Source organism: Mytilus edulis, chromosome 5, assembly GCF_963676685.1.
Source record: "Mytilus edulis chromosome 5, xbMytEdul2.2, whole genome shotgun sequence".
In the NCBI taxonomy this organism is placed as follows: Eukaryota; Metazoa; Mollusca; class Bivalvia; order Mytilida; family Mytilidae; genus Mytilus; species Mytilus edulis.
Window position 1 is genome coordinate 90,363,801 of NC_092348.1, and position 22,661 is coordinate 90,386,461.

Below are 22,661 nucleotides of genomic sequence, written 5' to 3' on the forward strand. Positions count from 1 at the left end.
CTGGCTCTCCTTTAGTGTCAGCAACACAATCGGTGCCACTAGTGGTACATAAAAGTGTTACCCTTCCAGAGCACTCGAGTTCAGCTAGATTTTATTATTTGGTTCGTGCTGCTTAATCAGTATTCCATGTATAGTTTTTTGTAGACTCTGGTTTCTTATTTCCCCAACTATTTTTTTTATTGAGAAGTTAGTGTCGTCTTATTTTCCAAAATTGTACGACAATAGTTCTATGTACCTTTTGTTAGATCGTTGATCGAATATTAGAAAGGAGTAGGTTGAATGCCATCAAACTTTAATGTCCACAAGTTAGAAGTATTGTCAGTGGTTATGTTAAGTTTTTTGTGTTGTGTTTTCAGTCTTCGAATTTGGAGGCCAGCCCATAATCTTTGCTATATCTGTTTATTTAAACTTGTTCATATTCTAGGCAATTTAAGGTTATGGACACTTGTCTTTTTGTTATCTCTTTTGTGAATATATCGAAGTTATTTCCAGACCTTCATAATTCGAATTCAGGACTGAGAACAATCAATTAGTTGGGACCTCTTGAATTATATAAAGGACATCAATATCAATAGTTCGTTTTCATGATATCCAGAAGTATTTCATGACCTCCATAATTTGATTTTAATGTATATACCAAAATCGATATAAGGATGTCATGAAATCTAATATGTTTCAGAGAGTGTCAATGATCAGAATTTCGTGAGTATGTTACAGACTGGCTACTTAATAGGTGTGCTCCACTAAGATTACGTTGCTGCTTTTAAAAGTTGTAAAACTTAATTCTCTCTAATTGTTCTATGTACCGTTTGTTAGGTCATTGATATTTATAAAAGGAAGGGTTAAGTTGATTATCATTAACAAAAAAAGTTACACAAGTCAGGAGTATTGTCAGTGTTTTTTTGTGATTTATCTTTTTAGCCCTTTTAAATTTGGTTTTAATGGCAGCCCATATCTCGTTTTTAAATATAAGCAATTTAGGGTTTGAAATATAATAACACTATTCTTTTTGTTATCTTTTTTGTGTATATATTACGGTCGATGTTATTTCAGAACCTCCATCATTCGAAATTCAAGAGAACCATCAATTATTGAGAACCTCTTGAATACCGGTGTATAGAGGACCTTAATGGTTCGTTTTCATGGTATCCAGAGGTATTTTAGGACCTACACAATTTGATTCCATGACCCCGGCTCAATAATTTGATTGGAATTTATCCTAAAATGTACTGAAATCGAATTGTGGCGGTCCTAATACATTTCAGAAGGTCTCACTAATTTGTAAATATCCTGAATTCGAAATATGCAGGTCAAGAAATATTTCTTCTCTTGTCTACTTCAGGGAAATCAGTCAAAATATGCACGTTTAAAACGTTTGATAACGACTAGTATACCATTTTGTATCCCAACTCTTTCAGATCTGCTAGACAAGCATCCACCAACTTCACTTCTTGACCCTTCATTCATTCTGCCTCTTTTAAGTTTTTTGTGTTTCTTGGGATGAAACAGGACAGTAAAGGATGTTCAGCCACTGACAAGAAAGTTATAAAATGCCTTTGGTTGCTAATGTTTGTTAACTCTTAATTATTTCCGCATATTCCAATAATATCATAGTGTGATTCTTATCTTTTAATTGTAACAAAGTTTTCCTTATTTTGTATTTTCTTCCTAAATTAAACCTGCCAGTTTTATATCTTTCATAAAATGGTGACACCAAAGATATGTTTTGACATAATTCTTCATTCTCATAGTCTTAAAATGGATCCACAAGTTATTGTCTGGTAACTCTAAGAAACATGTCTTCCCTTTGTAGGGCAAATACTTCCAAACGAAATCCCAGCCTTCCCTTTGGGATATGGCTCTTTGTGGTACAATTTCAGAGAGATCCATACACTTACACACAAGTTATGGTCCAAAAACTGCAAAAAGGTTTGTTTTTGGACCCTGATTCCTGAACTATTGGTACCACCCCCAAAATCACCTTAACCTTCCTTATGTCATAATAATAATAATGTGGAATTGGTAAAATTTCATAGCGATCCATTCAATTACACTAAAGTTATTGTCTGGAAACCAAACGTTTCATCAGATGGCTACATGATTGGATTATACGAACGCAAATTTTTTGTGGTAGTATAAAAAAAAACTCAAGACCATTTACAAGTAAAATACAGAAAAATGAAAATAAATATATTTCAAAATTTCTCTTTGTATTCTGTATTTTGGTTATTAATATCAAGTTTCTGTCAAAATTTCATAAAATTCCATGAAGGTTTGACAGCGTTAATGTTATTGGTACCTAATACTTGAAAATCCACAATTCCATGAAGGTTTGACAGCATTAATGTTATTGATACTTATACTTGAAAATCCACAGACTGAACCTAAATGATTTAATATGATATGAAATAAATGGGGAATGTGTTCATGAAACACAGATGATTCCCCCACTTGCACATAATGTTATATAAGGACATAACTGAAGAACAGTTAAAGTGATGCTATCCAAATTTGTACTTAATCTAAGTTTTGTGGCAACAAGCATTGTGTCACAGGTTTTATAACATTTGGTAGATGCAAACTTAATTTAAGAACAGAAACAAAAAACCTCAGCAATTTGTCTATATATGTAAAGGGACATAACTCTGGAACAATAATAGTGACACCATTAAATTTTTTACTTGATCTAGTAATATGCATTGAGTAAAACTTTCATAACATTTGGTTAAGGCAGATTAAGTTAAGAGAATGGAAATGAAAAAATCAGCAATTTTTCCATTTATAAAAGGGCATAACTCTAGAACGGTAAAAGTGATGCCATCAAAATTCAAACTTGATCTATGTTTTGTGGTAATAAGCATAAGTTTAATAACATTTAATTGAGGCAAACTATAGTCATGGAACAGTAACCAATTTTAATATGAACAGACATATGGACGAATGTACATTGGTAAAATTTAATGCCCCTCTGCTACTGTGGGGGCATAAAAATATTAATAACAAGCATTCTGTGAGTATTGCAAGGCAATACATAGTCCCCTACCGGTTAAAATTTCATTGTAATGGAACAAAATTCTAACTTGATCTATAACTTGTCATTGTGTAAACTACATAAAATAACAAACAAACCTACAACTGTATCTGTATTAGCCTGGTATCCCAGCACAATATCTAGCTGCTCGTAGTAAGGCTGACAAGATTAGCCAGGACCCAAGACTATATCTGTATGACATGTGAATAAATTGTCGATACTGATACTGGCTTTAATACAAAGGTTTGAGATATCGTTGTTTTCCAAAAATTAAAAATCTGGAAAACTGATTTGCAGGACTGACTGACAGACAGAGTGCAAACCGAAAGTCCCCTTGGACTCATCGGTAGGGGACTATTTAGTATCAGAAGTGCATTGTTTTAAAACTATCATTTTTATGGAATAAATGGTTTTGATATGTTTTAATATGATATTAAATAAATGGGGAATGTGTCCACTAATAGCTTGCTGTTTCGGTGTGAGCCTAGGCTCCGTGTTGAAGACTGTATCTAGACCTTTAATAGTTCATTTTTATAAATTGTGACTTAGATGGAGAGTTGTCTCATTGGCACTCATACCACATCTATTATGATATTTGAATTCAGATGAATTGTAATGTAAAACACAAATGTGATGTAACTCTTAGCTTCTGATAAGTCAAATAGCTAGGTGCCTTTGACTTATACAGGTCTCACTGTATTCAAGGAATTACAACTACCTCCAAAAAAATTATGAAGTCTAGTGATAATTAAATAATAAATATCCTGTTTATTGTTTTGTGATATTTTGAAATTTGCTTTTAATTGTATCTAGATAACTTTAAAATGCAACATCAATTATATCAATGTATCAAAAAGACATATACTAAGTATGACAACTGTAGAAAATACAACATTGTACAATGCATTCTATATTTCAAAAATTAGCACACACAAATCACAATAATACTGTTAAAATATTTTACTCAGCAATTTCAGTTTTACAGCTCTACCATACATGTATACTCCATATTTTTATAAATGTCTTGTATAGTGAGACATGCAGTGAATATTTTAATGTCTTTTAATAGCCAAACATTAACTTAATTTAATTGATTAAGATATATAGATTTGTACTCAGTTATGTAGAATAGAAAAAACATGCATCATATTTTTTATATCTAGTTGCACACCAGTAAACACATTTTACTCTGAAACTACCATAATTTTGAACACAACAGTTTTAATTAAAACACTGATTTCAATGTTAGTTTCAGTCTTTCAATCTATTTTTAAACTTATCTGCTGTCATAAATTGAAAATTAACAACCTTAAAAGATTTTTTGTACATTGTGTTAATTTTTTTCAGATGATGTTAAGACCAAAATGACTGTTTAATATTAAAATTCATTTTTGAATGGCCTTCTGATTATTCTGAATAATATTTTATATACCTAAATAAAATTATTATCATGAAAATGCCTCTTCATCAGGTACATAAGTTTCAACTGAATTATAATGTTCACCTAGTCCAAATGCATGTCTATGATAGCAAACTGTTAAAGATTCTGAATCATATTCTTCTCCTATTTTGATTTGTGGGCCTTCGCCTTGAATTATTTCTATAGGATGATGTAATGTACTTGACATAGCCTTGACCTCTAATTGACCTCCCCATTCAGCTGTCTCAGCAGTTTTCAGTAGAAATGTTTCAAAGTCTTCGTCATTGTAAGAATCACCATTTTCCTTGGTAAGAAATGGTAGGAATTCATCTGGATTGTCTGTAATTAGATCAAGCATCTTAATCTTTATATATCAACTTTTATTAATTTTGTGTTTTCATTAAGATAATGGAGAATGTGTCCCATACTCTGCTTATATATTATGTTATAAAGGCACATTATTCAAGAAAGGTGTTGGTAAAAGTGACACAACCCAATTTTGAACTTGATCTGTGTTTTGTGGTCTTAAGCATTGTGTATAAGTTTCATAACATTTGGTTAACATGGTTAATGTTTAAAACTTTAAACTGAAATTAATTTGGGACAAACAGACAGATGAACAGGATAACACTGAATGTCCTTCTGCTGAGGTGAGGCATACAAAGTCTTAAATATATCCCTATAAGTCAATTAAATTAGTTCAAATAGACACTAAGTAATGGTTCTATATATAAATACATGTACAAGATCAACATATAACAATTGAATTATACACTGAATAACTGTAATGTAAAGCATTTAATTTCAGCAGATTCATGATTGATGTGTAATTACCTTTTTGTTTTTAATTTTTTTATCAATGAAGTGCAAAAAATTAGTCATCTATGACTATGACATTTTATGCATTAACAGTACATGTATATAATGTATAAACTTTTTAGTTATGTATTGCTATACATCTGTACATGTCTACATTTAAATAGGTGCAAGCATCTTTTAATTATTTTTTTATGGGAGTGACAGTACTGGGACCCCAGAATGTTTCCTTGAAACATCTTTGAAATGTGCCTTGTGTATCTTGAATGTTGTGGAAATAAATACATACCTCTCATATACTGTGCTGTCTTCCTTCTGAGTGTTTCATATGTCTCATGTGGAACTTGATGACTAATGGCAGTATATAAACAATTTCCATCAGATGGTATCTCAAATATTTGCAAATTTTTAGTTTTTAATATTGATTTGATTTTTTCAAATTCTATATGTCTTGCACCAGTTAAATTTAGCAGTTCCTGTTCTTTAATTCTTTCCTCTCTCTCCTTATTTTTTGTTGCTTGTTTCTCTCGTCTTTTCATAGCCTTTGATACTTTCTTTTCTTTTGAGTCCTCTCTGGTTTCTACATCACCACCAGCAGCCTCACTGTCACCCATGTTATCATTTGTTTCCAGAGAACTAAGTCTGTCTGTTACCTTAAATATATGCATTCAATCATGGTTGAATATATAACAGTAAATGTCAATGAAGATGACTATCGTAAGGTACATGTTATACAAATTTCAACTAAAATAAAATGTCTTGTAAGTCAGAAATTCAAAGTTAACTGGTTTTTTTTTAATCTATTAAAAGGACTATGGAGAATTTCATTCTTCAAACATTAAAGTATAATTGGTTGATTTGTTATTGCTTATAATATTGTAAATCAATTACAGCTTCTGCTGTATATACAAATGTACTTTGGAAAAATCTGCATAAATGACTAGGATTTTGACATTAACAATAACAATTGTGTTCAGTGTATTAGCATTTACTTTTTCTTTTTCAACATAAAATTAAGTAAACGTACATATATATATACAAATGTATTTTTTGAAAGAATAAGTGTCAGCGTTTGAATGAGTATGTACAGAATAAGTATGTACAGCTTTTCAGAGTGCTCATGGTAGTTTGGCATGTTGATTTGAAAATGTTGGATAAGATAACAAGCAATGTCTATGAAATAAAGTCTGTCATTTGAATATAATACCTACTCCAGTTACATGTATATTCAGTTGCAATATTCAAGGATCACATACTAGCATCAAGCTATTGAATTCACCTTCCAGTCTGTTAAAAATAAGATAAGAATAAACTTCCAATGATAAAACTACAAATGTACCAACCAAATGCCAAAAAGGAGAAGATATTTGATTAAATTGATTTATTCTTAAATTAATTTGTCACCTCCTGGTTTGTTTTGTCTTTGAATTCTTTAAGTTCTGTTTCATGTTTTTCTGTCAGTTCTTTTTCTAACTTTGTTATCTGTTCTGCAATTTCCTTTTTCTTCTTTTTATCTCCCTTTGACACACTATGCTTTAACTGTTGTATTTTAGCCTGCAATTCCTTCTTTTCTTTTTTATGTCTCTTCACCACTGAGTCCTCTTCATTTTCAGAGTCACTCATTTTCTTTCCTATCTATATAGCCTGAAATGTATTATAATATAAAATAAGGTAAATATATGAGTGAGTACAGACTAAATATTGGCAAACACATCCAGGATAAAAGGGTCTAGTGAAAACATGTCATTTTCGCAAATGTACGGTTCCCCATATCCAACATACACAATAATAACAACTAAGAACTGGACCATATTATACATGTATATGTTCCAGACCATATGAGTATTTGGACCGTACGCGTACGGCGTACGGTCCGGACCATATACGTATACTTGTACGGTCGGACTGTATGAGTATACGCGTATGGTCCAGTATTAGCTGACCATACATGTTATTGGATAATATGGGTTACATTTATCACAATCTTTATTTTTAGTTTTACAAATTGTTATTATTACATAAGATGGATAAAATGAATTACCTAACAATTTAAATTAGATATTTGTTGAATTGTATATCTGAATCTTATTTTGAAACTCTCGCCAAAGGTGACACTCGCTACCAAAACGATATTTTTCATATTTACATTTTTTCAGTTCATGCATGTTCCTTTCGATTAGCATTTTTTTGAAAAGTTGCTAAATATTCTAAAGCAATTGTCCTCCCACATTATACGCATTCAATTTCAGTGGGAATAATTGTCATAATTCAATTAGTGTATTATGTATTACTGATCTACATGCTAAATACTAGAGATTTACAGATTTAATTAGCGTGAATTTTTTAAATAGTTAAAATGTAAAGTTTTTATTTCAATTACAATTGATTTTTTTCTATTTATTTAAGAGTTAAGTTATGTTAATCTGTTATATGTATTTGTATCTAGTACAATTGACCAACTCCTTGATATTAGTCAGACCGTACGCGTACTTTTCGAAAAAGTACGCATACGGTCCAGACCGTACGCGTACGGTCCAAATATTCATACGGTCTGGAACATATATACATACCGTTTTTTTTTTTTACAAATTCACTGCATTTTCACATACTCAAACTTTCAACAATTAGCAAAATAAACCACAAATGAAACTTCAATTTCAAACTCACTCGACCTGTATAAATTTAAAAGATTAAAAGAGGTCATCCTTGGAAATTAAAAAACAAGAAGTCATTCGCCTCAACATTGCTCAACACCTTCAAACTTTTTCACAAAGGATTATTATCAATGGAAGAGTCAACTGATTCCCGAAACTGAACATTATTATGTTCTTGTAATATCTGCTAACATCATCATAAACATCTTTTAAAATCTTTTATTATTGGGAAGAGTTGGCAAATCTTAATTCAGTGGGATAACAGACCTTTATTCATAGGGATCTATCTGAGACCTTTTCATGTAAAGCATCCATCCATCAACATCATGAGTAGGGCAGATTGGCAGGCCAAAATTTAGGTTCTTTTTAGCATTTTTAGTCCCCTACTGAAAAAGTTGAAGGAGAATTTAGGTTTGCTATCTGTCTGTCCCTCTGTCTATTTGTCAGTCTGCCAAATCAGTTTTCAACTTTATTTCCTCATGATGCTTGAAGATATACATTTTATATTTGGTGTATTATTTTATCATGACAAGTTTAAAAAGATCAAGTTAGAATTTTGTTCCAATGCACTGGATTTTTATCTGGTATGGGGACTATGTATTGGCTAACTTGCTATCAATACGCACAGAATGCTTATTCAATTGTAGGAGGAGTTGGTAGAATGTGGGCCGAGTAAGTAGAAAGAGGGGCGAGTTTGTCTCCAGTGTTATTTTTAAAAGGGACGAGTTGGTATGGGGCGACTGTTCTTTCAAAAGGGCTACACATATCTCTGACCTGTAGTCAAGCCTCTTTGAATGAAAACGGTTAATAGAATACCTACACTGACAATAAAAAATAGAAATATGCCGTAATTATCAAGTAGTTCAGGCTTTGTGAACTGACAGAAAAAGCTATGCGAAATCGCAAAAGTGTGTCCCAGTGACCGGAAGTGAAATCTTTTTCGATGGAGGGGAGAATGGTCTAGCGATTTTTATTTTATTTTGGATAAATATTAATGAAATCTTTTACTGGATTTTGCGACGTGACAGTTAAAACTTTCCTGATGAAATAATGGTCAGCTTATCTAACGAATCGAGACACACAGGGGTATGACTTTCACTGCAGTCTGCACTCTCATTCGTCAATTATGACATTTTAAAAAAATTTGATCAGTTGACAGTTGACTGGCATTATAAGCATAAGGCCAAGGAATTGTACACAATAATACGGAAGTAGATTCGTTTTATGTATCAAGGTTCAGCCGTAATGTAAAAAAAGTACTGGGTGCACATGTTTATGAACTTAAGGTTTATGTGTACCATTTGCCTAAAATTACCGTATTTTCTCAAGATTTACTCTGAGTTAACAGACTGACACTACAGACAAAACTGTGCATCTGGAAACGTTTTAAGGCATAGCATGCTCTAGATAAATAGAATTCAAATGCATTGTATGATTTAGAAAATTCATAAATTAACCGGATTTTGCCTTGCACTTTTTTTCGTCCCTGCAGAAGATGATAAAATTAACTAACAGTTGAGTTTCCCTTGATATGGTCCACCCAGGTACACAGTTTAAATCACCAATTATTATCAGGTATCTATTGTTCGTGTCAATCAATACAGCTCACCCCAATTATTACATGTGGGGAAGTTCTCAAACCTGTTTCCCAACTTAGTTTATTTTGGCACTTTCTGGAGGAATGAAAAAAAAGTGCACTGCAAAATCCTGGTAAGTTTTTATTTTTCTAAAACATTAAACATATTTGAAATTTATTTATCTGGGGCATGCTATGACTTAAAATTTTTACAGAATCAGCGCAGGTTTGTCTGTAATCAGAGTAAATTTTGAGGTGAACATGGTGAAAATACGGCCATTTTAGCCAAAGGGTCCACATGTACATGAACCTTAAAGTAGAGTTGTGGTGTAAACAGGTGTCATAGATGAAAAGTCATCACACAACATCCCTGTGGTACAAGTATCAAATTGACAACACATTCGCATCCTACATATGTTCACTCACTACACATTAGATCTTGGGTTGGTTCAGACCCTCTTTTTATACAAATACAGAATTAACATGACTAATTAGTTATATAAACATGTTTAATAGACAAAAACATCACATGTAGGCTTAGTATAATGTATTCCGACGTCCAACAGCTGTTTTGCCAGACAAGCTCTGACGTCCCACGGCCCCAGCTTGACTGGCAAAACAGCCATTGGAGTCAGAGTAATCTCAGACTAAGTATTGTATAATGCAGACCAAATCCCTACTTTAAAGACAACTTGGAGGAGTATAAAGACAACACAGATCAAATTAAAAGCTACTTGGACCAGTTTGTCAGTCAATTAAAGTTCAAGAATTTGAGCATTTTTAATTTGAAATCTACCTTGCTGTCCACAAAAGTTTAAACGGTTGAACAATTCCTTATTGGAGTTAAAATGCCCTCAATTGTCGATTCTACCATTTTTTTTTTTTCATTTTTTCTGATTATTTTGAAAACTAAAAAACATGTGTGTAAAAGATTAAGAAATTTTAACCAAACTGAATGTTGTGATTCACCTGTTGTCCATTTACATCAAAAACTTTTTTAGAGGAGTTATTGCCCTTACAAGTTACATGTAAGTGTAAAAGATCTTACAAATATCATTATACAAAACAGATGCATTTACCATTTCTACTATATCTACAATTATATAAACATAAGTTTTAACCCTAAATGAAATATATAACTAAAAATGTACTGAAAGTTTTTATTAATAATATAGCTTCATGATTGTTGATTAGTACATGTATGACCAATTGAGCATCTGACTGGTCTATGATTAAAGCAGCTATATCTGGTGGCAGAAATAATACTGTCAATGCAAATACATGTACTTAAAAATGCGATCATTGTTTATTACAGGGCTATTTTTTCAATGAGGATGGATCAGGACAGAACAAAGATACAGAAGACTTACTATCAGAAAGTCCTGCTTTAAGTGCTGAATTGGATCCCCCTTTTAGAAAAATTCACATAGTTTGGGCTATTGTAGTGGAAATACTACTCTTTGTAAGTTTCAACTTTAAATATTCAGCAATTGAACAAAAGAGTTTTCCCCCAAATTTTTCAATGGTTCATTTCCTGATCAATACTTTTGTATTTTGTGCAGACATGGTTTTATTGATATGGAAAATTTCTTATGTCAACTTTTTAAAACTGTTGATTTGTTTTATACACAAAGTTTTGTCTTCCCTTTTACTTACTTGTAGATGACCTAGTTTGTCAGCACTACTTTTTATACGACCGCAAATTTTGAAAAAATTTTCGTCGTATATTGCTATCACGTTGGCGTCTGCGTCGTCGTCCGGCGTCCGAATACTTTTAGTTTTCGCACTCTAACTTTAGTAAAAGTGAATGGAAATCTATGAAATTTTAACACAAGGTTTATGACCACAAAAGGAAGGTTGGTATTGATTTTGGGAGTTTTGGTCCCAACATTTTAGGAATTAGGGGCCAAAAAGGGCCCAAATAAGCATTTTCTTGGTTTTCGCACTATAACTTTAGTTTAAGTTAATAGAAATCTATGAAATTTTGACACAAGGTTTATGACCACAAAAGAACGGTTGGGATTGATTTTGGGAGTTTTGGTCTCAACAGTTTAGGAATTAGGGGCCAAAAAAGGGCCCAAATAAGCATTATTCTTGGTTTTCGCACAATAACATTAGTTTAAGTAAATAGAAATCAATGAAATTTAAACACAATGTTAATGACTACAAAAGGAAGGTTGGTATTGATTTTGGGAGTTTAGGTCCCAACAGTTTAGGAATTAGGGGCCAAAAAGGGACCCAAATAAGCATTTTTCTTGGTTTTCGCACCATAACGTTAGTATAAGTAAATAGAAATCTATGAAATTTAAACACAAGGTCTATGACCATAAAAGAAAGGTTGGGTTTGATTTTGGGAGTTTTGGTCCCAACATAATAAGGGGCCCAAAGGGTCCAAAATTAAACTTTTGTTTGATTTCATCAAAATTGAATAATTGGGGTTCTTTGATATGCTGAATCTAACTGTCATGACTGTGTATGTAGATTCTTAACTTTTGGTCCCGTTTTCAAATTGGTCTACATTAAGGTCCAAAGGGTCCAAAATTAAACTTAGTTTGATTTTGACAAAAAATGAATCAGTTAGGTTCTTTGATATGCTGAATCTAAAAATGTACTTAGATTCTTGATTATTGGCCCAGTTTTCAAGTTGGTCCAAATCGGGGTCCAAAATTAAACTTTGTTTGATTTCATCAAAAATTGAATAAATGGGGTTCTTTGATATTCCAAATCTAATTGTGTATGTAGATTCTTCATTTTTGGTCCTGTTTTCAAATTGGTCTACACTAAAGTCCAAAGGGTCCAAAATTAAACTTAGTCTGATTTTAACAAAAATTGAAATCTTGAAGTTCTTTGATATGCTGAATCCAAAAATGTACTTAGATTTTTTATTATGGGCCCAGTTTTCAAGTTGGTCCAAATCAGGATCTAAAATTATTATATTAAGTATTGTGTAATAGCAAGTCTTTTCAATTGCACAGTATTGCGCAATGGCAAGAAATATCTAATTGCACAATATTGTGAAATATCAAATTTTTTTTAATTAGAGTTATCTTTCTTTGTCCAGAATAGTAAGCAAGAAATATCTAATTGCAAAATATTGTGCAATAGCAAGATTTTTTTTTAATTGGAGTTATCTTTCTTTGTCCAGAATCAACTTAAATCTTTGTTATATACAATATACAATGTATATTCACTTTTTACTACCAACTGATAAATTAAAATAATCTTTACCATTCAGTGATAACAAGCAGTTTTTTTACATCTTAATATTTTATGATGTATTTAAATGAGTAGTTATTGTTGCAAACTCCATTAGAAATTTTAATTGAGATTAGTTTTGGAATAAGGGAAAGGGGGATGTGATTAAAAAAATTGGGTTCAATTTTTCTCATTTGAAATTTCATAAATAAAAAAGAAAATTTCTTCAAACATTTTTTTGAGAGGATTAATATTCAACAGCATAGTGAATTGCTCTAAGAGAAACAAAAATTTTAAGTTCATTAGAACACATTCATTCTGTGTCAGAAACCTATGCTGTGTCAACTATTTAATCACAATCCAAATTTAGAGCTGAATCCAGCTTGAATGTTGTGTCCATACTTGCCCTAACCGTTCAGGGTTCAACCTCTGCGGTCGTATAAAGCTACGCCCTGCGGAGCATCTGGTTGTAACTTGAAGTGGGTTTTTTTGTTGGAAAATTCTAAGTATATAGCATTTGATCCTTCATTTTACAAATTGTTATTTAAATTCTTGGACAGCCATTTTCCTCTTTTTTTTCTATATTTTTACTTTTTATTTATTTTTCAGACTGGTCTGGTCATAGCTACCTTTGTGCTACCACATATAGCAGTATTACAACCTGATAGAAATGCTACAAAACATGAGGGTAAACATTTAGGATCACATATTGATGAAATATCCGTAGCCTGTTATGTCCATGGAGGACTCTGGTTTGTCCTGCTTGGGTTTGATCGATATTTGAGATACCACCATTACAGACACAGAATGTGTGGATATCTGGAATTTTATCGAAGAACGAGACATTTACGTAAAATACCTTTGCTAGCAAATTCAGCAGGTGAGTGAAATTATTTTGTTAGGATATTGTAGTGGATATCCTAAGAGAAAAAAAAATTGGTGCATGGATTCATCAATGGAAATTTAAATTGTGTACAGTGAATTCATAATTATTCTGATACCAATTTTTTGTGGATTTTGTGGGTACAAGTGAACCACGAAATTAAATGTTCAAGAAATAAAAAAAAAATTATATGCTTGTATGTAGATTTGGCAAAACCACGAAATCAAATGTCCATGAAACATGCAAGTTTTCCTTAATCCATGAAAATAAATGAATTCGCAGTACACTATGTATTTGTTATTATTATATTCCATAAAAATAAAAAGATGTGGTATGATTGCTAATAAGGCAACTATCCACAATACTTCAAATTACAAATGTACATGGATGTGAGTGATAATAGGTCCCTGTACAGCAGTCACCAATGAGAGAAAATCCATATGTCAGCTATTAAAGGCCATGGCATGAACAAACAAGAAAACTAATTTAACACAAGTCAATTTATTAAAATCAAACATAGACCAATATGGACCAACAACAAAATGCATTTATTGGTAGGAAGCACCAAGATATCCTAGAATCCTATAAATTTCCTTAAATCACAAATAGTAACCTAGTTGTCATTAACGTTTATTCTATGGGACATACATTTAATTATTTTGATTCTGTACATGTTCTGTCTTGATGGAGTAACTTTGAGTCTGTTTTTGTCTGAGACAAAGTCAGTTATTTTTAATCTATTATATTATATTACTATTGATTGATATTTAACAGGTAATGCTGCCTTGTTAGTAGTTCTGAAGATTTTACAAGATTTGAATGGAACCCACACCGATCTATATATAGAAATAGTGATTGCCTTGGAGGCTGTGCTAGCTGTGTCAGTGCTGATGATTTATCTTGGTAAATGTTATCAACAATATTCATAAACATTTTAAATTTTGTCAAAAATAATGTCTGGAAAAATCTGTTTTAAACTTGGTTTAAATTTGTTTGTTTTTTATTGCAACATAATTTGATTAAGTTCTTTATCATTTTTATTATCTTTTCAAAATGTACACTAACAAAAATACATTGCAAGAAAAATTCAAAGTCCATCAACAAATGTCAAAATCAAAAGCTCAAACTCATCAAAAGAAAAGAAAGCAACTGTCATATTAACATGATATAATTTGCAGGCATTGAGTTATGTTCAAAATCCAACATGCCTCAATACTGACTCATTTGAATAGGTATCAAACTACTAATTAAAATTTGTTAAATTAAAAGCTTAATTTGTATTTCTTATACCATGTATACTTGACCTTTTCGTTACAATTTTTTGTTACATTTGTAGAAGAGTTGATAGAGATTAAGGGGAGATAATTCTTAACATGAGAATGATAATGTGGAGATAATCTATCATTTTTTAATAGAAAACTTTGAAAAGATTGAAGACTATTGAGATACCATTGCATTATACATTTGTAATTTGCACCCCCTCTCTTTATCCTGATTTGAGCCCCCTCTCTTTTAAAAATGACTGAATCCACCTCTGCATCTTAATGTGCTAGAATACAAAATATATCCAACAGATTAAGAAAGTAGTGAGACCTATAATGTACATTGTAGTTGTGAAAAGTGCATTTTAGTAAATATTTCATTAATTTTTTTTCAGTAGAAACAGTAAAGTTCAATAGTTTACTGATGTCATCTGATATTGCCCAAGATGAAATAATCTCTAGTTTCATTCATTTTTTTCAGTAAAAACCGTAAAGTTTAATAGTTTATTGATGTCCCCAGATGTCGCTCAAGATGAAATGATCTCTAGTTTCATGCAGAACAGTGGTACTTCAGAGATTGGTTTTAGGTAAAGTATTTATGACATAGTTTTACAATTAGACAATAGAACTTGATATTGATAGTCCTGGTTATAAATCACATTTCCTGAAATTTAGGAGCCCCCCCACCCCTCCCCTTTTATGGAGTTTCATATAGTTATAGGATAAATACATAGACACATCCACACGTGCATATTGCCTGTTGGCAAACATTTAGAGTGAATACTTAAGAGGATATACAGTTCTAAGATATATGTAGGTCCATTTCAGCGCTACTGTGTATGCTGGTCCATACAGCTAGTTGCTACCAGGTGCCCATACTTGACTGGTCCTACTGAAATTATTGTCTAAAGACATTATATCAACAACTTGGTTATTTCATACTATTTGACTGAAATATTACAAGTCTATATTATGTCAAATGGAAGATTGGTCGATTGTTTTTTGCTTAATGTCCTGAAATAGAAGCAATCTGTCACATGTTTTGCTGAATATTTATTTTTTCAAATTCACCACAGTAATATTTGGATGCATTGACTTTTTTTTATATATGTATGAAAGCAATTTTAGCAGACGTTTTATATTTATGACCCTTTTTCAAATTTCCTAAGTTTATATGTTTTTTCTTCTATAACATGCACCAGTATCCTGCATTTTATACTTCACTTTATTTATTGCTTTTACTTTTGTCATCAGTCCTTTCTTTGCTGTACATATTTTTGGCTTTTTGCTCTTCCCTTAAAAGGATCCACATTGTGGAAATTTTTCATATTTTGCATGAATAATGTTTGCAAAATTTGTTTTGGGATGAAACCATAATTGCTTTGAGCTAAATATTGATCCTTTTAGTCAAATTTCAATTTTTACCATAAAAATAAACTCCCTAATTTATATTAAGACTCTTGGTGAAGAATTCTCATTTTATGATTACTGAAAAGTTACCTAAAATGTATCCATTCCCGCTAAGCTTATAGGGTATTTAACATTACTTTCTTTGAAAAAGCCTTTCTGTCTTTATACAATTGACAGGCATGACAGGAGAAATAAACATAATATTTTTTTTGCACAGCTCTTTAACAAGGAATGAAGCATGTATATACTCTTTAATGCTAACCTGTCAACTTTAATTTTAACCAATAACAGAATGGTAATGTTGAAGCCCTCACAATTCTAAAATAAACCATAAGTTCATACAAGTTAGGCTTTAATTTTGTACATATATTCACTTGTTGTAATTTTTGCATTATGTATGGTTTGCAGTTTTGGATGTAATGATATTGGATTTAAGTGAGTTGTTTGTTTCGTTTATTTTAGTTTTGCATGAATTATAGATATGTTAACATTGCCTAGCACAAATATAGGAGGATTTTTTGTGGGTTTAAGGATGTGCTTAGGTGAGGTTTTGGAATTTGTTTCAAATGTCCGTACTCCTTTGTATTTTTCCATACAATACAATGTAAAATATTTTGCCCCATAATACCCATTTATTTTTTCATATAAGACTTAATAGCTCATGACAGGCCATTTACCAAAATTTTACAAGATTCTTGATTTTCTTTCTTTTGTTTTGAGACCCAAATAATACCAATGCAAATATAAGGTAAAAGTCTGAGTCAGCCTTTTCCCACCATATTTTAAATCTCAAATATCTTGAAAAGGAGGTCCATGACCTATCAATATTTTTAATTAATGTGTATTATTTGTAATCATCACATATAACCATAGATTTTACTCACTCATACATATTTTAAAATTCAAACTAATCTAGAACTTTGTACCTTTGTACCTTTAAATTAATATCTGGGTAGAACTATTTGCATTAAGTTTGGTTAGAACCTTTGTTCATAAATATCTTACTGGGTGACTTTTTAAGTCTAAATCATGTGTGTTTATTTCCCTGAATTGAAGCAGCAAAACAGCTGCCACTTAAATTCACTAAAAATCACATACACAATTTTTTCAAAACTGATTAAAGTAAGATCCATTTTTTATTTTTTTTATTTTGACAAGTGTCATGTCAGTCATTTCAAAGTTATTGACCTCAAACATAAAATACAGGCAATTATTTTATTTAGTATATATGCCTCATGATTATTTCAAATCCAAGGTTTGAAATAAGCAAGGGCTCACTTCCCAATGGCTACTAAAATTGCAGCTTTTTTTTTATGAAACTATATAGATTGGCTACTAAAATTTATGTTGTGGGCTACCATGCCAAAATGTTAACTCAATCCCTGATTCTGGAATTCCTGGTCCATAACTAATTTTTCAGCCTTATTGTTAATATTGTAATCTTAGAATCAATGCCCTATTTTTCCTCCATCCTAATCTGAATGTTTAACATGTGTAAAGTAGTAACAGTTGTTGGTATATAATGTAAATTATGTAAATCTATAGCATGTTGTTGTAGGTGGCAGTATACTAATATCATTTACAAATCACATTATTATAGCTTTCAAGAATACAATAGTATGGTTTAAACAAAGATTCCAACTTGAAGATTTGATACAAATATTCAAATCATATCAAATTACTTTAAGGCATCTAGACTAATTTATGATTTTTATTACAAAAGAAAATTCTTGTCGCCAGCCTCACCACTCGATAGTAATTTTAACGGTGTATTACGTTTGCGCGCATTACCATTACATTTGCGCGCAAAAATCATTACGTTTGCGTGCAGCTTTTGATTACAATTGCGCACATTTTTTTGACAGGTAAGCTCAAGTAAAATACAGGTATTAATACTTTTTTATTTATAACTAATGTCTTGTTCAATTATTTACAAGAATAAGTACTCATTCCGTTAGTCTTAGTCCCCTGCTCACCAACGATGAGGTGTAAGTTGGATTTCGAGCAAGATAAGTCCGCTTTATTATGCACAAGCACTAAATTCTAGAAATATATACAGATGAAAATGTTAAAATGTTAAAACATAGCTAATCTTTAATAAAGGTACAAGTATTGATAAATTCATTACTTTACATGTCGGTACATGCCGAAACACTTTGTTTGTACCTTGGTGTAACTTCACAAACTAATTTAAATTATTTACCAATTTTAAAAACAAACACTATTATTTGAAACACTTTTCATCCTAAAATATTCACAATGAAGTTACATGTATGCCTTAAGCTATACTACGGAGTTTATAATGATCACTTTATAATTGGTTTTAGAATTCAATATGAACAATATATAATTCGAATTTAGAAATATTTTCAAAATTAATAATTGATAGTCATATTTATTATGAAAATAAAAATAATATATAGTCAATTACAAATTGATTTAATCTTTATTTATATTTTTACCTGTAAAATGAATGTGCGCAAATGTAATCGAAAGTTGCGCGCAAACGTAAAACATTTTAATCCCCAAATGCACGCAAACGTAGTGCGCCCAATTTTAAAACCTAAAATAATAATTATTAACATTTTTGAAAAATGCAAAACTGTTTCATTCAGCCATTGAAATATTTGATGTTGTTTACTTTTCAGAGCAAGGCAATACTTGGATCAATGTGCTTCATTATTATTATTATTCCCAGAGATTTAAGACTATGTACACATTGTGATGTACTAGATGATGAGTTTCATTTCTTTTTTAAATGTAAAATAAATGAACAATTAAGAAAAGAATTTTTAAATGAAAATAAATATAATAACTTAAATGATATAGATAAATTAAAACATATCCTCAATCCTGAAACAAAACAGGACACTTGCAAATTAGGCTCCTTTTTAAAAAGTCACTAAGACTGAGGGCAGGGAGTCCTTGATATAATTTGAATCTCTTATATATATATATATATTGATTTAAAAGAAAGACAAGGATTATAGTTCAAAGTGTCTACATTGTTTATTTTCATTGTTTTATATATGTTAACTGTATATTATGTATCATGTTTTAAGCCATTGGCCCATATGGGTGTAAAGTGCTTTTCAATAAAGTTAAAAAATTATTTTTATTTATTTATTATTGACAGTTTTTTTTATTTTATCAACACTTTAATGTACACATTTGATGGCTTCACTGTACTTTCATCATTATGACTCTCTGCTGTGGCATCATTATTTTTATACGACCGCAAACATTTTTAATTTTTCGTCGTATATTGCTATCACGTTGGCGTCGTCGTCTTGCGTCGTCGTCGTCCGAATACTTTTAGTTTTCGCACTCTAACTTTAGTAAAAGTGAATAGAAATCTATGAAATTTGTATTTAAATGAGTAGTTATTGTTGCAAACTCCATTAGAAATTTGAATTGAGATCAGTTTTGAAAAAAGGGATAGGGGGATGTGAAAAAAAAATGGGGGGGGGGGGGTTTAATTTTTCTCATTTCAGATTTCATAAATAAAAAGAAAATTTCTTCAAACATTTTTTTGAGAGGATTAATATTCAACAGCAAAGTGATTGCTCAAAGACAAAAAAAATATTTTAAGTTCATTAGACCACATTCATTCTGTGTCCACTATTTAATCACAATCCAAATTTAGAGCTGAATCCAGCTTGAATGTTGTGTCCATATTTGCCCCAACTGTTCAGGGTTCAACCTATGCGGTCATATAAAGCTGCGCCCTGCGGAGCATCTGGTTTTAGCATGAAATATAAAAAGCATGAGTCATATTTAAGTTTGACTGACTTGAATAAGCCTTTCGTTATCATTAAATGTGATTGGGTATTCTTATAACATTTTAAGCTGACCTGCATTATCACATTTTTTATAGATTTTTTTTTTATTTTCAGAGATGAAAATTATTCAGATCAAGTATTAGAGAAACAAGCAGATATGATACGATATCTTAAACAACACAATTCACAGCTTGGCAAACGTATTCTAGCTTTGAATGCTGAAAATAATGCATTGAAATCTCAGATCGGACAAAGATAATGTTTTAATATTTATTGTCATTTATATGTCCCATGACAAGCTTCATATACACAAATAATTGTCACAGCAAATTCTTCAAATATGTACTCGTTTTACTGCAAAGGAGATGGAGTTATAATATGTGCTAAAAAAATGAGGTTTAAAAGTTTAAAATGAGCTAAATCACTTATAGTTTATTACTGTTTACATGTGAGCTGCCTCCGATAAAAATCGACCTTATGCAAGTGCATATACATGTATACATGTACATTATAAAACGTTGATTGATTTTGAAATATTCAAATACGAAATAGAAGACGAATATTGATCCTTTATTAGGGTTCTTATTTCAGCCCAATTTTCTTATACATTTATGTAGTAGACTTTGCATATATATTTTTTTTCAACTGAAATATGTTAACCCTTTCCTCCATAATGACACCTTTTGACGCCTGTGTAGTACCTCAGTTGAAACGCTTTGACTCCAAAATGTCTGCATCAGACTTTAAAAAAAGCTGTATCCAATATGAAAAGGAGATTCATGAGAATATCTGACTTGAATTTCATTGATGAAATATTTGTTTTCACAATGCATTAACACTTTAAACCTGATAATTTTTTTACTGAAAAAAATCCTATGCGAATCAAGTATTTAAAAAAAGAATTCCATGGTGGATGTTTTGGTATTCATTTACATACGGTTGATATCTATCTGAGGCAGCTCATCTGTTGCTGACAACAAAGATTCTCACCAAGTATAAGTTTACATGTCTGTCACTTATAAATGTAAATAAGTTAATAATTGGTATTTTAAAAAAGTATACTGTAAATTTCATAAAAGTATGTGCAAGTAGAGATGAAATAATTTCAAAAGAATGATCTAATAAATAGAACAAAAACAGGTCGTAATAGTATTCTCTAGTCAAGTTGTAGCTTTTTGTTTCAACACATCAAAAAGACCAAATTATACACATGATAATTTTTTCATTTTTTTTAATTTTTTTAAATTAAAAGGACATCTGAAATATCTTTGATTAAAAAAAAATGATATGATAAAAAAAAAAATATTTAAAAATATAATGAAAACCCATCAGAATCTTCTTACTGCAATAACACAAATTATGTAAAACAATAATTGTACAACTGTATATTGCTTTATTATTACATGTACTACCATTTCTTTCATTGTATTACAACAGTATGGTGTTCATTTTGTTTTTGTTTAAATATATATATTTAATACTGTCTTGAATGATTATTTTTAAATGATCTTATTCAAGTTATTGTTTGTGAAAAGTGGATTTTTTCAAAAATTTATAAGGTGCATGCCTTTGACAGTTGAAATGTAAAAATTTGTTATCCAAAGTTTTTGGCTTAAATGGCTTAATTCACTAGTATGCCCAAAAGATATAAAAATAAGAAGATGCATAATGATTGCAAATGAGACAATTGAAGTAAAGTTTGCAACTGTAGGCCTTGAACAGCCTCCAAGAATGAGTAAAATTATACTGCATAGCAAGCTTCAATGGACTTTTATTCTGTAGTATAATTGCTATTCTTGTCATTCAGAAATAGCATTCAATGTGCCATTATTTGTAGCTTTTTTGTACTTCAGAAGTTGATACTACTGCCAAAATGTCTTTTGAAATCTCTGAGAAACAATAAATAGTTTAAATAGATTGCACATGTGGAATTAAGTTTTCGGAACCTCTTCTTATAAAAATAAGAAGATGTGGTATAATTGCCTACTACCATTAAATAAATGATGTAGAAGGTTAGCAACTATTGGTTGTTTTAACACTTATCTAATCTAAAATATATTTCTGCAGTCACAAATATTGTTTATACTAATTGATTTTTCATTTAGTTTTGTTTAAGAATCTAGATGAAGATTTATTACAATGAAGTATGAGAATTGACTGTTGTGCTTCAGGCTTATGTATTGCTCTTTTAAAAGTATATATGTATATTATTAATTGTTATTTATAATATTTTGCCATGTATATTATTTAATGTTCCTTTTCTATGTTTATATATGATATGAATAAAAAGCATATATGTTCCTTCCAATTTTGTTCATAGTAATTATTGTCAGATTATATACAGTCCGCCAAAAGTTAAACACCACCTGTTTTTATTGCACAGGTTTTTTTTCAAATTTAAAAAATCAATTTTTCCACGAAAAAAATAAAACAATCATATAGCAATATTGCTAATGTATACCATAAACAAACCAGAAATGTAATTTTAGTCACTTATGAAGGTTCTATGCATGTAGGTTTTCCGTTCATAGAAATAGTGCAAATTACTGAATTCAGAAACAGAATTTAAGTTTCACTTTGATTTTATTTTTTTACAAAAAATGATCACCCAATATTATTAAAACTTTCTACA

At 30.7% G+C, this 22,661-nt stretch overlaps 2 protein-coding genes across 8 annotated transcripts; one reads left to right on the forward strand and one right to left on the reverse strand.

Annotated features, from left to right (window-relative positions):
• Positions 1 to 3,798: 3,798 nt before the first annotated feature.
• On the reverse strand, positions 3,799 to 8,856 carry LOC139524783 (deubiquitinase OTUD6B-like). Of its 2 annotated transcripts, none has more exons than XM_071319861.1 (4): positions 8,742 to 8,856; positions 6,672 to 6,911; positions 5,557 to 5,920; positions 3,799 to 4,790 (listed from the first exon to the last, which is right to left on the reverse strand). In XM_071319861.1, the coding sequence occupies exons 2-4, from the start codon at positions 6,888 to 6,890 to the stop codon at positions 4,480 to 4,482; spliced, it is 894 nt and encodes a 297-aa protein (XP_071175962.1). In that variant the 5' UTR covers positions 6,891 to 6,911; positions 8,742 to 8,856; the 3' UTR covers positions 3,799 to 4,479. The 2 variants fall into 2 exon arrangements, with proteins under 2 accessions (XP_071175962.1, XP_071175963.1); XM_071319862.1 differs by having other exon boundaries at positions 8,804 to 8,822.
• A 13-nt stretch (positions 8,857 to 8,869) lies between these two features.
• LOC139524784 (transmembrane protein 192-like) lies at positions 8,870 to 22,337 on the forward strand. 6 transcript variants are annotated; one of them, XR_011664855.1, is made up of 8 exons: positions 8,870 to 9,007; positions 10,813 to 10,959; positions 13,302 to 13,572; positions 14,350 to 14,478; positions 15,319 to 15,424; positions 16,656 to 16,682; positions 20,144 to 20,734; positions 20,917 to 22,337. XR_011664855.1 is itself a non-coding variant. In XM_071319863.1 (7 exons), the coding sequence occupies exons 1-7, from the start codon at positions 8,972 to 8,974 to the stop codon at positions 20,286 to 20,288; spliced, it is 861 nt and encodes a 286-aa protein (XP_071175964.1). In that variant the 5' UTR covers positions 8,870 to 8,971; the 3' UTR covers positions 20,289 to 22,337. The 6 variants fall into 6 exon arrangements, 2 of the variants coding, with proteins under 2 accessions (XP_071175964.1, XP_071175965.1); XR_011664856.1 differs by having other exon boundaries at positions 20,144 to 20,726; XR_011664857.1 differs by lacking the exon at positions 16,656 to 16,682.
• The last annotated feature ends 324 nt before the right edge of the window (positions 22,338 to 22,661 follow it).

Bases quoted from the DNA above. Each gene is read 5' to 3' on its own strand.
- LOC139524783 (XM_071319861.1), bottom strand. From the start codon at position 6,890: ATGAGTGACTCTGAAAATGAAGAGGACTCAGTGGTGAAGAGACATAAA. The intron at 5,921-6,671 runs GTGACAAATTAA...CATATATTTAAG, and splicing joins AAGACAAAACAAACCAGGAG to GTAACAGACAGACTTAGTTC. The intron at 4,791-5,556 runs GTATGTATTTAT...ATCTAATTACAG, and splicing joins GACAGCACAGTATATGAGAG to ACAATCCAGATGAATTCCTA.
- LOC139524784 (XM_071319863.1), top strand. From the start codon at position 8,972: ATGGTCAGCTTATCTAACGAATCGAGACACACAGGG. The intron at 14,479-15,318 runs GTAAATGTTATC...CATTTTTTTCAG, and splicing joins AGTGCTGATGATTTATCTTG to TAAAAACCGTAAAGTTTAAT. The intron at 16,683-20,143 runs GTGAGTTGTTTG...TTTTATTTTCAG, and splicing joins TGTAATGATATTGGATTTAA to AGATGAAAATTATTCAGATC.